The sequence below is a fragment of the Pieris napi genome, chromosome 17, assembly GCF_905475465.1.
Source record: "Pieris napi chromosome 17, ilPieNapi1.2, whole genome shotgun sequence".
NCBI classification, from domain to species: Eukaryota; Metazoa; Arthropoda; class Insecta; order Lepidoptera; family Pieridae; genus Pieris; species Pieris napi.
Window position 1 is genome coordinate 4,460,120 of NC_062250.1, and position 19,223 is coordinate 4,479,342.

General features: G+C 33.1%; 1 protein-coding gene across 2 annotated transcripts; it reads left to right on the forward strand.

The window, feature by feature from the left end:
* The first annotated feature begins 670 nt into the window (after positions 1–670).
* On the forward strand, positions 671–13,800 carry LOC125057763 (facilitated trehalose transporter Tret1-like). 2 transcript variants are annotated; one of them, XM_047661633.1, is made up of 3 exons: positions 671–942; positions 10,327–10,462; positions 10,722–13,800. In XM_047661633.1, exons 1-3 carry the CDS (start codon positions 841–843, stop codon positions 11,963–11,965), a joined length of 1,482 nt encoding a protein of 493 aa, XP_047517589.1. In that variant the 5' UTR covers positions 671–840; the 3' UTR covers positions 11,966–13,800. The 2 variants fall into 2 exon arrangements, with proteins under 2 accessions (XP_047517589.1, XP_047517590.1); XM_047661634.1 differs by lacking the exon at positions 671–942 and having other exon boundaries at positions 10,330–10,458.
* The last annotated feature ends 5,423 nt before the right edge of the window (positions 13,801–19,223 follow it).

The following is a 19,223-nucleotide window of genomic DNA, read 5'->3' on the forward strand; positions in this document are numbered from 1 at the left end:
ATAAGGGAACATGATAATAGATATAAAAAGTTTATTGAATTAAATTACAAATTATTTTATTGGTCCTTTCTCCGTATCGGTAGGTATAATAAAACTGTCTTACTGTACCAACAAACCATAAAAATTATAACAATACAAAATTCAAAGCAACATAAGAAGGAAGATAGAGACAACAAAGACAACTCTATGTCGTAAATAAATATTTACATATAACATATAATAATATACTTTAATATTCTAAGGTTATTATAGTTTGATTTAAGGGATATATTTATTTGTTTTTTACTTCTTTTATAAGTCTAAACATTTATATTATTATTATATTTCGAATCTTAAAAAAAAACGTTCGTACCAGGACTCTGCACCAAAGGATATTGTATTTAACAATTTCTCTAAAGGAAAACATCAAAGAGACCAACATATCTCAGTCAGATATAAGATTTATTGCATCAAGCACATATAAAGAACACATAAACACCCAATAAATTTTAATGGCTTAGCGCCACTAAAAATTAAGTTCTCCAAAATTCGGTGCCAAAGCTAGCAAGATATAACAGCAGTACAAGTCAAGTGAAGACTAATTTTAATAGTTATTATATAGTACTTACAGATAATATTAAAGTACTTTATCGTTTTACATTCAAAATCACCTCATTAACATATTGAAAATTGGCGAAATAACACGAGTTATCGTTTCGTGCACATTAAAAATAATATTACTTATACTGTGTTTAACTGAGGATTTCTTTCTTTGACAGTAATAAAATGATAAGATAAATTGTCTGTGATTGTGGAGTAAAGTATTGCGCTCGTTCAGTGTTCTTCCATGTTCGAATCAAGATGGACCACGGAACGGCTGAGCTGGAAAAGATAAATATAAGTGACGAAAATGAAGTGAAATCTCTAAAGGATGTGGACTCTAATCGACCATTTCGGAGACAGGTGTGTGAATTAGACTTTAGTTTTGCATCTTATGTAGCTGTGGTAGATGCTAACTTCCTTAAATGATTTAAACTATATTGTAAGAATATATTATCTTTATTATGATAATATTACATGATATTTATTAAAGCCGTTTTATGTTTAAGCCAAAACAATAATAATCCTTTTACAATAAAAAATCAGAATAAGCTTAAATAAATTAGATAAAAGTTCTTAAGTTCCATAACTATATTACGTAATATTATACTTTACACGGGGCAGACACAATTCCACGATTGTTTAATAGATTCTGTATAGATAGAGTTAACCGGGGATAGGGTGTATGTACCGCCTTGTTTTCTCACTACGTTTGTTTACCAATATATTTCCTTAAAGGAGAAAATCCATTGGTGTACAGCCTTGCGATTCTGTAACACAAAACATCTTCTGAAACAGTAATCTACAAGCTCCCTCCTTATTAGAATGCCAAGTCATAAAATGACTGCTTCACGACTGATTTGAGCGCGACCGCCGTTGTGAGAGTTCGAAAAGTGAGTTACAGAATCGCAAGGCAGGGCTTAAATCCACGAACTCAGGGTTAAAATTGAATAATATTGTAATGATTCAAATAGGAGGTTTTTACATTACATTTCACCAAAGACAATGAAAATAACTTTTAATCACTTTATTTATCTTTGATTTAACAAAACATTGTACTGAGAAGTTATAAAATATCGACGATGACCATACAATGTTAATTTTTTTTATCTACAAAGTACTAACGAGGTTGTTTGATATCCGATATACCCCTAGAGTCGATACACGTTGGAGGCCATTGATTCATCCAAACCATTTTGAATTTGGAACACTGTGGTTAAGTTAGTAGACAGAGTACAATATTATAAAAAACTTTATCTAGAACAAAGGATCATTTGTTTTATATAGGAAGCGTAGGTGTTGAATTGCCTTATGGTGAATGGCTTGGCGAACTCCGAGGGCCAATTAAAAGAGCGTGTCGTTGAGGCGTTTTAGTAGGTAGGATCTCGTAACCGCTTTAAATGCCTGTGCCTGTGCCTGTGCCTGTGCCTGTGCCTGTGCCTGTGCCAGCTGTGCCTGTGCCTGACTGGCTTTGACTGTAGTCCTAACCCTGCAGTCTTCTAGTCAAGTTTCTCTTCAAAGAAAGGTTATTAGCAATTCGCAATCGAAGAAGAGTGTTCCCACCTCCAACCTCGGTTCATGTTCTAACGCTAACACCTGCTTGTACTTACAATTAAGCTGCGCTATTAAAACGTAATGTTTATTTAAAATAATTGTCATTTCTGCTAAATTTATAATAATTTCCAATTAATATTTCAATAGTTTCTTAAATACTTATTGACCTACATGGTGTGTTTCGTCATTGAATTTGTTATTCTCTAGCTATATTACACAATGATAGGGCCCAGTTTGTGTTATGAAATAATAAGTATCTTCTTGCGTTCTACGTTGTGTCGTTAAGAACAGTTATGATATTTATGTCATCCCAAAGTAATAACCAAATATGCATTTTAACGCTACACCATATAGCATTAAAATCGCTCGATTAATTCATATGTTACCTTAGAGTATGCGAGCATATATCTATATAATATGTGTGTATGTCTTTGTAATATGTAGGATTTATAAATGTAAATACTGAATATTTATGTAGGCAAGCAAGATCAGATATGATTTAAGACACAGTAAGAAATTCCTTCTTCCTTATTCAGAAGTTCTTCCATTTTTGTTATTAGATTAAAATCTTTTAGTATTTTTCATTTTTATTTATCATAAGATTACCAAAGCTCTCTAACCTACATCCAGGTAATTTTTTTGTATGAGATGCGTAAACCAGAGAGAACTAAAATGTGTTTTCGGTATGTGCGGTGAGCGAGACGCAGACGCCGGCAAGATGCAGTCGTATTCGATACCTATGATATTCCTGCAATACTTAGTCCTGGAAACGTCTGGTTTATTATATCTTCTTCATTGTTCAGGAACAGAACTTCATTCTTCATTGGTCAGTGTAAACTTCTTGTTAAATTACTTTTAAACGATAAGAATGATTGAATCGAATCAATCGAATCAATTGAATTGAAGAAACAGGTTTATTGCAAGTAAATAAAATATCATTTTAATGGGTTTTAGCAATGAAATTGATAGTAAAATAAAGATTTGAGATTGTTAAGTTACCTTGTTTCTAATCAGTTTGGAATTTATTTATAGAAGGGATATTTTGTTAGATAGACATAAAGCAGCTAACGGAATGAACATTTAGACTAATCTTTTTTCAAGAAAAATAACTTATTTTAGTGTAAATATCATATATAAACGTATTTGTACAGTTAATAAAGAATTAGAATTAGGCACACATGAGAATTTAAATAGTCGGTCTAGATTATAAATAAGGTTTATCTTTGCCAGGATAGGGCCTCCTATTTCACCCCAAGCCAAGAATTTTCGTACAAGTATTTTACGCAATTGTTAAGGTGTACTTAATAAAAAAAACTTAATGCTTTGTGTGTAGCTATCGATAGTGTTAGGTATCGTTATTCTAAACACAAGTCAGAGAAGGTTTGCACAACATTTGCCCTAATTTACCACGAATAGTATTCAAGCGATTAGAGCCGAGAACTGTGCTACAAATTCATAGGCCGGTAACGCACTCGCGAGCCCTCTGGCATTGAGATTGTCCATGGGCAGCGGTATCACTTACCATCAGATGAGCCTCCTGCCCGTTTGCCCCCTGTTCTATAAAAAAAATGGATTTAATAAACTAAAGCCTAAAATTAATAACTAAACATTTTTGTGCTAATTCATAAAAAACCCAATCACTTATTGCACTTATACGATCAGATAAAAAAAAATTCTTGAATCAGTTTATTTTTTGAGCAGCATCTTTAGAAATAAGGATGGGAAATGAACTCGCTTTCGTTTTGTAATTTTATAAAATAACTAGCTGACCCGACAAACGTTTTTTGCCATGTATATTATTTCTAATAAACATTGTTTTAGTTCAATAAAAATAACTGCTATAATAAATAATAGGGGTTGATCGTAGAGAGATGAAAATTAAGGATTGTGTGTATTTTTGTATGTTGTATCATAAAAAAATAAAAACAATTATTTTTACAAAAATTAAAAAAAACCATTTTTGGGGTGGATACCCCTTATCACTTAAGGGTTTGAAAGATAGATAGTAGCAGATTTTCAGACTTACTGAATATGCATAAAAAATTTAATAAGAATCGGTCGAGACGTTTCGGAGGAGTATGGGATCGAACATTGTGACACGAGAATTTTAAATATATAGAGATATTTAGTATTAACAATAATACGTCTTTTGTTTTCCATTTAAACGTATATCAAAAGTCATTAAGTTGACAACTACAACCGGTCGACATTGTTTACATTCTGTTTGCTAATAAATGCGCAGTATCACGTGTATATTTAATAATAGTAATAAAACGAGATTTATATAGTACATTAACCTTTTGCATTTAATATTTATAATAAAATCATATATGTGTAACAGGTTTCTAAAGCACCTACGTTTTACGAACCCTTTAAGCCGGGTCCACATTTGTAGCATGTTGACGTATCACAATCAGTCGTATCGTATCTAGTATTTGTATCATAAATATGGACGCTCATTTTGTCCATGTCGTATTTTTAAGGCGTATCTTGTAAAAAACGCGTCCATACTTATTAAATGCTGTATCATGTCAGTGTATCAGCTTTAACTTTACAAATATAGACGCTTCACTTTTCTTCCGATGTATCCTGATGCGCGTGTCTTTCAGTGCACCTTTCCCTTCTCGTACGGTTCAGTCATGTCTTCGTTCCCAAACGGTTTAGCCATGTCAGCAATTGCTCACGGTGTGGCGGTGACTAGCGCCTGTTATATTATCATTAATAGTATTTCAAAAAAGTTAAATCCAGACGTAGACGGCGCTGGAAGTGTTTAGAAACCGAAACAAACATGGTGGAATACCATTGATGCGAGATTTAAAATTTCAGCATACCAGCGGAAAATACAAAAATTTCACTCGCATATTACCCATTGATGTTGTGTATTCCCTTTGATGATCGCGAAAAAACCGACACAGGATGGTTCGGGGTGTATCAAGTATCGTATCGCGATACAGTATCGTGATACCGTATCAAAATACGTCCATACCACCGATCGTGATACGCGTATCGGATACGAGGTGTATCAAGATACGCGCTTAGTGCGGATCGGGCCGTATCCGATACGGCATGTATCATAAACGGGTATCATTTTGCGTCCAAACTAACGATCATGATACGCGCCGAAGCCACGCAACGGAGATACGATACACCGAAATGCTACAAATGTGGACCCGGCTTTAGATGACCTATGGGTAACACTGTTTGAGTATTTCGAAGCTTATAACAATTCTAATGAATATGTCATCTTTTAAAAGGATTGATGTAAATCAAAAGTGCATATTACTTAGTGTTTTAGTTATAGTAACTTAAATACATTTTATTGGTATAAGCTATCAGCATTTCTTATGAACATGTGTTCTCTTGCAACATTTTAAATCTGGAATTTTCCAGTGTTTATTAAGTGAAATGAAACGTGTTGACTTGTTCTATAATTCGTACAATTTACGGACATAGACTTCTTGTCTACGGCACTATTTTCCGCATTTGCAATTCAAATTAAACTTTTACTTTTAATGGAATTCCGGAAAGATTAAGCTGTCAGACTCGTGTAGCGGCAATTGACTCATAATATTGTAAATATATTTAAATATAATTTTAATTTAGAAAAAAATACTATTAATAAGATGTCCTTGTACAGCTTGTCAGCCTGTGGGCTGCCGATAGCTTTGAAACAGTCCTACTACGTGTAATCTTTGATCCTACCCCTAGGACCTTGCCTTAGGTATCTAGATCCAGACATGCATTTAAAAGTTAGGCTACAAACGTGTTATTATTTATTTCGTAACATACAGCTAACATAAATCTTAATATATATAAATTACGTGTCACGTTGTTTGTCCGCTATGGACTCCTAAACTTCTTAACCGATTTCGATCAAATTTACACACCGTGTGTAGTTTGATCTAACTTAAAAGCTTACATCTTAATTTATTCCCGGAATATTGTTGTACTGCAAATAATTTGTTCATTATTTGACAGTCACAATTCAAATAGATGGCGCTGTGTTGAAAGTACCAACGTTTCACCCAAACTACAATTTAATGGCATAACCACCAAAAAAGCATTGTGGTCCCCATGACTGGTGTTCTCCTACTGTTTTCCTTGAATAGTTTACTTCTATGTATCTAATATAACAAAATCCTTAGCCACAGCAAAGCTTGGCTGAGTCTGCTAGTTATATATAAAAATAAAAAACAATTATACTAAAGGTATAGCCAATGTTGGCATACATAACAATAAAAAACACCTAATTCGGCTGTACTGTGTGAATTTGAGGGTGTGTACGTGGGGTGTGCTCATTATCATCCTCATATCTTGTCCAAGACTCTTTTCCGCATATGAACTTAAATGCATACTAAACCTCGTAAAATTAAACCTCATGTTGGAAAGGAACCGAGTTGTTCACAGACTATAGCTCCTACGCAAAATTATACTATTATGTATTTCCAAACTGTTGTTTTCATAACCAAACTAATAAATATTTACCTTTTCAATATAAAACAATAAGTTTTGAAAGGCGCAGACGTTTTTTGAAGGTGCTGTCAAAGAATGATGAGAGCAATAGACGATGACATTCTACTATGTATCAGCGCAGCTACTCTGTATGTCCTATTAGCGATAAAATTTGATCAGCGATCCTGATTTCCATGTTGAGATTTTGTGCCGCAATCCCAAGGCTGCGACATCAGCATACAATCACGTCCCAGTCGGTATCGCTGTTGGAAGCTACATAGTACCAGCGCTGGAGAGTATTTAAAAAAAAGGGCGCGTGTACTTATGTACGCGTGTAAGAAGTATAACTTCTTTGGGATTATTAAAAATAGTTTTTGATTGCATGCAAATAATTAATTACAATTAAATAATCAAAGACTGGAAAAGGATTATCGTCAATAAAGTTCAGTTTACATTTGAAAAATTAAATAAATAAATATTTATTATTATTCTCTTACATTAAGTGTAACATAAATTCTATTATTATTCGAATGTTGTTTTATAATTATGTCCAATACCGTAGCATCTTCCGTGGGCAACTTCATTCTGTTAATTTTGTGTCACGGTGCACGCGCATCGTATAATTTCACTCTCATCAATTTTTCATAACGCGCCTAAAGAAGTATAACTTCAAAAATATGTGATATTATGATTCCCATAAAAATTACGTCAGGTAAAACTTGTACAACGACAAAAACTAATACAATTTTCTAAACCTACATAGTAATAATAAAAATAATTAAAAAGAAAATTAAGCAGGAATATATTTTAAATACATTCCAGAAATATATAACTATCTTTTACAATTTACTGTGCTTCTCACAGACATCAAAATTAACATACAAGAGTTACGAACTCTCTAATGTTTCTGTATTATGGCGTTTTTCTCGCCACGCCACGCTCAACGATTTTACACCCTACTCTCTTGCATCCGTCAACGTTCCAGCAATTTTGGAGCAAACTGGCATCGAAAGAGACGATTGCAAGTCGGATGTGATGTCTTTGATACCTTAGGAGATGGGACGGGCTTTCTCGTAGGATGCTACTTGTGTGGGCACGTTTGCCCCGTCTCACTTCCTTCGGTCAAGCAACAAGCTGGGGTGTAATATCTTTCAGGCCACAAGTTTAACGGCGTTTTTAAGTTAAAAGGCTAGACTGTTAATTGAATAGCTTATTGGCTGTGACATATATATTTATACAAGCTACATGTCATAAATTTTACGGTCCACTGCATGGATTGTTCCTCACGATGTCCTTCAACGTAGATGTATATCCCAAATAGGAATAAAATATCATAAAGCTTAGAATACACGACCATAACTTGTAGAATCGGATGATTAATCACCTAACATTTTTAGTAATAAAATAAACTATTTATTCATTTCTAAAAAAATAATTTAATACTTAATATTAATTGCGACGATGACTTTTAATTATACTGATTTGTGGAAAACAATTTATTTACGATCACGAAAACTAACACGTGCAGTTGTTGTGGTTTTATATGAACTGTATCGTTCACTTATTAAAAACTATTACTAATTATATCTATTTATCAAGGTATATGATAATTAAACTATCAGTATCTGTTTTCAGATAAACAGGTTTTCTTAATTGCTTGGTCTTATTTAGTTTCAAGTTAAATTGAACATTAGTAGGTTTTTTATTAAGAGTGAATGTCACCCAATTAATATGGAAACCAATTTTTCATTTTCTGAATAAATTAACTATTTTGTAATATATTTATACATTAAAAACATAAATTACTAGGCTTATGGCGCCTTATCGTAACAAGCGATTTTATTCAGGCAATACGAGACTGGAAAAGACCTACTGAGGGTAAAGTACAAGAAGTGCATTAATAATTAACAAAAAAAAAACTCTTGAAATATACTAAGTAAAACTAAACTAAAATCTAAAAAAATAATATAATAATAAAAAAAAACTTCTTCATATTAATGTAAAAACTTTACTAGAAAATACAAAATCTGCTTTGTTTTTAATAAATAACTGTTTCCTGACTTTGATTAATGAAGAGGTTAACCTCTAAAATGATAAAGCTATTATAATATAAACCCCAATTAGCTATTAGATGTGTTGACTATATTTTTTCAAATAAATACTAAAATCGTATCTTTCTATTCGATGCCGTTAAATCATTTTATTGTAGACTTACAAACAATGATGGTCTTTTTTGAATGGTATATCTATGTATCACGTCCACATAATTTATGTCGTATTTAAAGGTGTAATAAGTATGCTTATAACTTTATATGTTTTCCATACTAGCTTATGAATATTAAATGGTACTAAGGCGGTTGGACTAAACACTTTAATAGAACCTGTTGTAGAGAGTGATTTTACAATTTAATTATTATGATAAAAGTATTATTTAAAACAATTATATTTAAAAAAAAAAATTCATGACAGATTTATTATAGTTTTGACATTATGTATCGCTAGGCCCTATGTGATGTGGGTAAATAGATATACGATATATATTCCAAAAACTAACACAGACTCAAATAAATACGCACTCACACCCTTTCACATACTCATACATTCATGCATACTTAATATCTAACAGTGTGAGTGCGTATTTATTTGAGGCTGTGTTAGTTTTTGGAATATCAGAGTTATGCCCAAATACGTAGTAACAAATTCTTAATAATAGTTCGGATACGGTGACGTCAATGCATAATTATTTATTTGTAGCCTATGGCTAATAATAATACTTTCATCATATATATTTATTACATATATACACAACCAAGGCACTGTTCACTGTTCATTGTCGATGAGTCTATAGGCTACCAATTCAGGATTTTTTTTACCGATTGAATAACATGATACACGACGGGTTAAGAATCTTATATTTTTATAAAGAAATGTTTTGTTAAGAATGTCATATATATTAGCAAAGCATTTGTTACTAGTACCTACTACTTACTTCTGTTAACAACTTTTTGTATCATATTTACAAAAATTTTTAGGAATGAGTCTCTTAAACTTTTGTTCAACATTATTTATTTGAATTTTGTTTCTATTATGTTCATTCCTATAATTTGTTTGATGTAGTACCTTTAGTAGCCATTTGGACAGTCAGTCAGAACATGTACCACCGTCTTTTCAGCTGTATTGTTGCAAGGACAGACTGCATATTGTTAAACTTTATATCTGTAAAGAGAGACAATCAACCATGACCTGTAAACATCGGTGTTACCAGTCGCATTGGTTTTAATCTCAAATTTAAAACTAATATAACTCTACCGTTAATATTTTGAATATTGCGTATCATATATTGTACTGGTAATAACTATTATAGAAGTTTCGACCTAGTGGTTTCAACCTAGTGGTTTCAATGTGCGACTCTCATACCTGGGGCCGTAGGTTCGATCACAGGCTGTACACCAATGGAGGTTCTGTTCAATATTCAGCATGTGTCAGGCACAGAAGGTTGATCGCCTACTCGCCTATTAGAAATTACCACGGAACATATACAGAAATCTAAGATTCAGACCTAAAAGGTTGCAGCGCCATTGGTTACTGACTTTTCTTCTCATATCTACTTATTTAACTGTCATATGACTCGCCTGAAATGTATATGTTGAATTTTCTATTCGTTTTACAGTAAATATTGAAAATTATAAACGTAGATTATGTGTAATAAATAAGTAGATTTTGACTCTGTCTTCATTCCAGGCCTTTGTTTCCATGGGGTCATTCCTCCTGTCATTTAGTGCTGGAGCAACAGCTGGAATCTCAGCCATCATTATACCGCAGCTGTTACATGAGGAAGGAAGACATAAATATAGTACAGAGATGATGTCCTGGGTAGGTATGTATTGTAATAAACTGGCAATATTTTCTACTGAATATTGATTGCTTTATCTCTGAACTCTATTTACATGTTAACATATGCTATTATATTATCTCTTGTACAAGTACTACTCAAGGTAGTGGAAATGACAACATATATTATAAGGGCATTGGCCAGTGATAAATTTCTGAATCGATAAAAACATATACATATGACATTTTTAATTAATTTACTTAAACATAAAATGTGAATGACACAAAAACCTTCTTCTTTTCAGCGGCCATGTCTTCTTTGGCTCTTCTCTTCGGTAACATGATATCCGGATACTTAATGGAACGTTTTGGCAGAAGAATGTCTCAAATCATCCTCTCAATGTTCTACATTAGTGGCTGGCTGATCATTGGATTCTCAACGAACATCTACTTCATGCTAGTTGGGAGGTTTATTACAGGCTTTTGTCAAGGGTGGCTTGGCCCATTAGGACCTGTATTTATTGGAGAAATAAGTTCACCAGCCTACAGAGGTCTATTCTTGGCTGGCCTGTCCTTGAGCATTGCATCTGGAGTGTTCATGTCGCATTTGTTTGGAACCTTCCTTCACTGGAGTCACGCATCAATTCTGTGCGCGCTGTTTCCGTTGCTCGGATGTGTTACTCTATATTTTTCACCTGAATCGCCTTCCTGGCTTGCATCTAAAAACGATATCGACAAATGCAAGAAATCATTTTATTGGTACAGAGGAAATAGTTTAGTGATGCAGAACGAGCTGGACAAAATGCTAGCCGAATACGAGAAGAAAAAAGAAGTGAAACCCAAGTGGGAAACTTTGAAAGATAATATACAGAAACCAGAGTTTTGGAAACCTCTATGTATAATGATTGTATTCTTCATAGTCACACAGTTGTCTGGTATCAATGTGATATGCGCGTACACAACAGACATAATGAAAGTGCTCATAGGAAATAATAAAAACACGTACACGGCTATGTTAGCAACTGATATTTTACGAGTAGTAGCCCTAATTACAGCGTGTATCCTCCTACGTAGAATAGGACGCCGGCCATTAGCTATATTTAGTGGTGTGTTTACAACACTATCTTTAATAACACTATCCATATATTTATATCTTGTTGAAAAGAGGATTATAAGGCATATATCACCGCTCATATCTCTAGGATTAATGGCTATATACATAGTTGTATCTAACTTAGGTATATCACCTTTACCGTGGAACATGGTTGGCGAAGTATTCGCGTCAGAAACCAAAGGATTAGGTTCTGGTATTAGTGTGATGATGACTTCTATGGCCTTCTTTGGAACTGTAAAAACAGCGCCCGCCATGTTTCATAGTATAGGACATCATGGCACCTATTTGTTCTATGGCCTATCTACTCTCTGTGGTACGGTCTTCTTATACTTCTTCCTTCCTGAAACCAGAGGTAAAACTCTATTACAAATTGCAGAACATTTTAGGTACGGAAATAAAGAAAAAAGTAAAGAATCTAATAATCACTGCGTATAATTAGGTTTAAAGAACCGCTTAATGTCAGTGTGATAAGATAACACGAAAAGCAGGTCAATAGTCTTACGTAATAGGATTCAATTCATCAATGTGATAGTCCCAGTACATTGGGCTATAATGAATAATTGTTATCGTAATTTAAATAATAAATTAGATATGGAGTAATTTAGGGAGCGTTAGGTGTAACTTTGTCACACAAATTGTCTAAACTGCCAGTAATGATAATTACAATTGATGATAATAATCAACTTAACCTCATTAGATACTTTTCTCATAGATTTCTTTGAGAAACATTTAAGTCTCAATACATAAATAACTTTAGGTAGCATGTAACGGCCGACTGTTTTCATATGGAAACAAATTGGGCGCAAAGTAACTCTTGTGGTTTCTGGTTGACCAGCGCTGTGAAACATGTCTGCTCCACAGCATATTGCTGAGCCAGGGCCAGCTACAACCACAGCACACACACATAAGTGTGTAATGTGTATGTATGTAGCTTATTCATTTTTTTTTTCTTTCCATAATTTTTTGTTATTTTTTTTTTTTGATGATTATTATTTTGTGTTTCTATATGCGTGTTTTGTTAGTAATAAAAGTTACGGTTCGTTAGTAATTGGAAAAGTGCACGTTGTATCGCCCCAAGTGTTTACGGATGCACCGTTGCTAATAAAAACAGTAGACAATTTCACAGTCCGTTTAAGATGGACAAGTGGCACGCTTCTGTTTCAACAAGTTATGAATTTCTTCCTGTTGTGACACGTGGGTATGACCCGAGAGATTCGCATCTGCAAGGATTTTTTTCTGAACGCCGTTTCCCACGTTACACGTTGGTACGCGACCTGTTTTTGTGCACCACAAAAAGTGAGGGTAACATCTGGAGGTGTGGTTATTTTTGGAGTACCATTTGAGGATGAGGAAGTAAGAATTATACCCAGACGTATATCAGTTAATATTTCAGTAAATATTTAACTAAGTAATTACTGCTTCATCTGTACTTGTTCATATTATTAAGATTCTGTCATTTTATCAACGTGTAAACAGTAAGTATAATTATAAAAATATATTAGTATTTATAGATTCAAAATAAGAATAATTATGATTATAGAATATTAGTTTCTGTTACAACTTTAAAAAAACAGATTCAATTATATCTAATTACACTGTTTGCACATACTATTAACCCGTACACAACACAAAAAATAAAAGATACAAGAATAGAAATAACAACAATGACCGATAAACAGGAGTAATTTGACAAATAACACACAAATCTATAATTTTTGATTAGTCATAAACTACGCCAAACATCTCTTGTGCCTGTGTTGGCACTTATAATCAAAGGCTTTTAAATAATTCCAATAGAAATTAGCGTAATTTTCATATCAAGTTCCGGTGCGTTCATTTGTTTATTGTTCTGTGAACCACTTGCATATCATATCAGTGTGTGGGTCAAAATGAATATTGAAGAGACACGTGTCGGAAATGCTGCACGTGGTTTCAATTAGATTGAAAAAAATGTTGTCTAGAATAAAAAGCCTCACCCCTAAGTGGGTGGAGTCGTTGATAAAGGTTATCATAGAACGTATATTTTGACCTCTGTACACGTAACATTGTATGATTTTATTACCGTCTTAAGTAGTCAATTTAATGCTTCGTTTGTGATATTCAAATTGAGATTTTGATAATGCGTTAATTGAAATTTAATTGTAGACCAATAAATTATTCTAGTAGTAATAGTCAATAATTAGTTGTTCGCATGAGATTTTTATACTATGATTATCTTCTATAAATCTATCTAGTCTATAAATTTATACATAAATAAAATTTACGAAATATATGTGATTTTTATTTCATGTTTTCTAAGTGGTAACTATGTATAAGCTAGTATTGGTCCTAAAAAATATTACGGGACTTTTGGTATACAAGAAACGGATTTCAAAGTTCACTCTGTTGTCTCTGAACAGTTTTGAATGGTAATATGTTTATAGAAATGACAGAACTAGAACTTGAGTTCAGTGCGCAATATTTTAATTTTTGACGTGATAACGTCTTTAAAATCGTTTTAGTCGGGTGACATGTTCAGAAACTTGTGTCACACCAAAACCTCACGAGCGCGATCGCAGGTATAACGAGAGAGAGACGGACCGATCTCCCGTCTCATCTCGAGCGCTGCCAGTCATTCCGTGAATGTATGAAGAAAAATGTATATCATAGTCGAATAAGTAAACTTGTCATTTTACACCCGAAATTTATCATCAAAAGTATGAATAAAACGATAGATGTATTTTAAAATTTGAAAAAATTGTTATCTTCATTAATTCCTTACTTCCCAAAAACTTATATCACAAATAAGACGTTATCACGTAAACATCTCGATCGTAAACCTACTTTACAAACAACCAATATGTTTTTTGTACAAAATTTCAAAAACATAATTTATTAAATAATTTCATATGCAAGTGATTTAACATTTCCTAGATAACCGGAATCATGCTTAAGCAGTGCACACTGCACGTGTTCCGTTTCCTGACGACAGATGTGCCACGCAAAATCAAATATCATTATGTACATACATAATTGTGTACTTAATTTTTGAATTTAAATTTCGAACAGTAATAAGAATATATTATAGAATGTAAACCTTGTTAATTTAGTATTGAGTTAAATACATTTTAGTATCTATACTTATTTAATTTTCTAATTCAAATTTCGAACAGTGCTGCAGATAATTAATAGGACTACAGTATACAGTTAAAAACCTAATGGTGTGCTTGTTTGATTTACTAATTTAAATTTGGAATAGTTCTAGAGAATAAATAGGACTTATTATATTACTAGCAGACCGGCCAAGCGTTGCTGTGGCTAAGGTTTTTGTTTTATTACATTGTAGCAAACTATTCAAGGGAAACGGTAGGAGAACACCAGCCATGGGGACTACCATGCTTTTTTGGTGGTTATGCCCTTAATTGTAGCTTATGTGAAACGTAGGTACTTTCAACACAGCGCCATCTGAAAGAATTGTGACTAACAAATAATAAACAAATATTTTGCAATAAAATAATATTGCGGGTATAAATTGAGATGTAAGCTATCCTATCTTTTAAGTTGGATCAAACTGCATATGGTGTGCAAATTTGATTGATATCGGTTCGGTAGTTTAGGAGTCCATCGCGGACAAACAACGTGACACGTAATTTATATATAATAAGATTTAATTTTGGGATTTCAATTTCGGACAGTATTGCAGAGAATTTATAGGGCACATCACAAGTCTATCTTAAAATCAAACTTTTTACTTTAAACATAGACAATAAACACATAGAGACATTATGTCAGTAGATAGTTTAGTAACATTGACTTTGCAACATTTTTTTATTATAAATTAATTTATTTTTAATTAATTAAACATATGCCTAGCTCCATCCAGGTTTAATCTATACTGTTATTAATTCCCTTAAGCAATAAAAAAAATCAAATATAGTTTAAACATAAATAATAATATCATTGATTTCATTTGTTACTGTTATGTACAATCGTATTACAATATAGAATATATTGACCTACGGGGGTCATGTATAATTTTTTTGTGACGTCACCTCCGTGGCCTAGTTATTAAGGTGCTGTACCTTCAGGAGGAAGTTTGATTCCAGCAAACAATAGTTATTTTGGGTCATAGAAGCGTCACAATCTCCCTTTGGACTTCAAATTCGACGTACCTATAGAATATAACGAGAGTTGTGTTATCAGTTGAATACGTCATTGAATCATGTACTAGTCAAACAAAATGATAAAATAAATGGACTGTGTTTCTTTGTGTATAAATGAGGTTAATTTATAGTAATAACTATGAAGGAGGTTGAAAAGATTCATTCATGATAAAGAGAATATCGATGCATCGGTGCCATTGAACTAAAGGTGTGGAGCCATGGCCGTCCCTAGTTAAAAGGCTAAGCTGTTATTGTAAGAAATACTCAGTATTGTAATTTCAAAAGCATCTCCTTGATGGCTGGAAGTTTTCCACAATCCGCTTCACAGTTTCTTTTGCGAACTAGCGAATTGTTGCATCAACTCTTCCCTGCGAGATACGACCTTCAATTGTTCAAAGTAAGAGTATACTCATCTCTCAAAGGCCGGCAACGCACCCGCTAAAATTTCCATGGGCTGCGATGACTGCCTTTTTTGGGCGTCCCATACGCTCGTTTGCTCGTTCATTATTATATAACAAAAATACTGTAATGGAAACATCGTGAGGAAACCGGCGTGCCTATCATACAAACCAACGTCAGGGACAAAATGTTGATTGCATTAAAAAATGATTTAAAAACAGAAACAGAAATCTGGGACCAGAACCTGGATATAACTATATCATGTCCTACATTAGAATGTTAGTCATTGAACACCTCCGTAACTCCTCTTGCAAAGAGGTTCTTATGCTTCCATCTAATTGGTATGAGAGTTCTGTCTGAGCACACTGTATCCCTTGTGTTAATGGCCAGTATCAATACGGATCGTTACTAAAAAATCTTTACTCGTAGACGTAGGAAACAATAATAAATAAAATAAAATAAAAATAGCCTTTATTGGAGTACACTATAACTACAGTAAGTCCATGTCTTTTAAGTTTTACACTAGTACTCGACCTCCGATGGAGTGAAGGCCTCCTCCAGATTCTTCCACTTATCCCTTGTTGCGACAATTTTCCAGTTTTTTCCTGCTATCCCTATTATTTCATCTTCCCAAGTTTTCGGTGGGCATCCTCTCTTTCTTCTTCCCACTGGGCCCTTCCAAGTAAGGGTCTTTTTGACCCATCTGCCATCACAAATGTGGCCAATGTGACCGGCCCATTTCCATTTTAGCCTTTTTGTATAAGTTACAACGTCTTTTATTTTTGTACGACTTCGTATCACCTTGTTTTTATTTTGTCTTTTAGTTTCAGTTGAAGAATGGAAACAATAAACATCTCAATTGTAAGAGTCTTTCCTCCAAATTTCGATTTTGTTCCCTTTAGAGTAGATACTCTTGGGCCGTGGGGTTCAAGTGCACAGGCGCTAATAAAAGATTTAAGTTGGCGCCTGGTAGATCGTACCCGTGACCCAAGAGCTGGTTTTTTCCTCGCTCTAATAAGTATACAATACTCTAATAAGTATGCAATACAGCGAGGAAATGTTGTATTACACTGCCAAAGAGCCAACATTTTAAAATTACTTTTAATTTTCTATTTATCAATTTTAATTATTATTATTACTAAGCTTAACAATATTATAAATATTGTATATTTGTGTGTTGGAAATAAATATAAAATTACGTTTACTTAAAAGTTTACTATGTATTATTCAACTTTTTGTGAAGTTAGGTAAAAGTTATATTCCCATGAGTCTTGCTGTTCCGACATCTGATTTTAATTAGTCTTTATGCAAGTGAAAAACATTAAAGTGTAGACTGCTTTACGATTACCATATTAGATACGTTTTTAAGTGTTTCGCTAAATTTCCCAGAAATAACATAGTCTCCAAGCCCTAAAGTTCAACCATAAATATCTTTGGTATGTGTGACAAGATTTTGAATTACATTTTTATTTATAATCAAAGAATGTTTTTCAGATATTTTACGTACCTAAAAATGTTTAGTTTTACGATTAAAATACAAATCCATACCTTGTACTTACTTTTGAACATTAACAGGAATTTATAGATATCTCCCAATTCATATCCACTATTGGTGATTAACGTGGAAAAATTATGTGTTTATATACGCAATACAAAATTCCTTTGTTAGCTCATACATAAATTCGTAGCGCGAATCTAGATAAATCATAATCTTATATAAACAAAGCAATTATAGATGATTAAGTTTTCGTAAACAGTAATAATCGTTGATCTCGTCAAACATGTCATAATATTGACAAATTAAGTGTTATTTAGAGTAGTTTCATCGAATAAGTACTTAGTGGTCGTGTTGCTACGTCATTTGTATAATTACCAATTGTAATTAGAGTTCAAACTCTACATTTAAATTAAAGCATATGCCACCGTGACTTTTGCTTGTTCTGGAGTTAATTTAGTTAGGTTTTTGTATGCCATATGGCGGCAGTATCACGAATACCGTATGGTACGAGAGCACGAATACCGTATGGTCGGGATTCGGCGCAATTTCACTGTCGAGCATCTCGAACAATCTGGCTTTGCGTCTGTTGCAATAAAAACGGTCCGTTTTTTGTCTTCCTCAACTTATGCTGAGTGTCCTTGGAGTTAGTGGGATAAGTGTTTTAAGGGTTAATATAACTTTTGAAGTAAAACTTCTTTAGGCGCATGAGGGTAAAATTTTTATGAAACGTCACGAATATTTGCAGCGTTTTTGTCGGAGAAAAGAGAGCTATTGAGACTGATTGAAAGAGAGTGAGAAGGGTGAATTACCTTATAGAAATTAATTTTAAAATTAAAATTTCGTAAAGAGAATTTATGAATTATTAGTATTTTATATTTTATGTAAAATAATTTATTGAAATCTCAAATGACGAATTGTAAATTAAAATGCCACGTGTTTTTATCATCGAAGAAATAAATAAAAAAAAAAAATATTATTTGTATTAATTTTCGTCACTTAATATTTTAATGAGAATTAAATTCATTAAATTCCTAACATATCTCCCTTCTTCCCTCTAAGTCTCGGAAATCTAAAGTTTTAGATTTGTATAAATATAAAAAAGAATTAAAAATTAGTTTGCCAAAGAAGTTTCACATCTGACATGTGTACTTTGTACGCACGCACTTTAAAAAAAAATTATAATTGACGCATTTTTCACCTATGCTCGTTGGTAAAAGCGTTTTAAATTCATAATTAACGCGCTTTATCCTAGTAGTTCCTTCAAAATTTGTTTCTTCAAATATGGTTTCCATGACACGTGTTGTCAATGTCACGTCCCCATGTAATTGCTAATTCACTGGTGAATTTCCCTTCCGTGGCCCAAGAGGAAGGGAAATAATTAGTTTGCCAAAGAAGTTTCACTTCTGACATGTGTACTTTGTACGCACGCACTTTTTTATTCCGAAGTATATACAATCTTTCGAATCGGTTCCGTCTCTAAAGGGAAAGATACAAACTTTATGACTTTCTTTGATGAAAGTTCTTAACGATTACATGTTTGGGTGTTTGTGTATACATCGGGAGATACTTTAGAAATCGATCTATTTTGTATGATTGTTGAATGTTAAACATAACATAGTGTTAGTGCCAGCCATATTATTTCCTGTACATTTTG

What these genes read in the sequence shown, in the direction of transcription:
- LOC125057763 (XM_047661633.1), top strand. Translation starts at nt 841, where the DNA reads ATGGACCACGGAACGGCTGAGCTGGAAAAGATAAATATAAGTGACGAA. An exon ending in ATCGACCATTTCGGAGACAG is followed by an intron (nt 943 to 10,326) that starts GTGTGTGAATTA and finishes TCTTCATTCCAG; the next exon opens with GCCTTTGTTTCCATGGGGTC. An exon ending in AGAGATGATGTCCTGGGTAG is followed by an intron (nt 10,463 to 10,721) that starts GTATGTATTGTA and finishes TCTTCTTTTCAG; the next exon opens with CGGCCATGTCTTCTTTGGCT.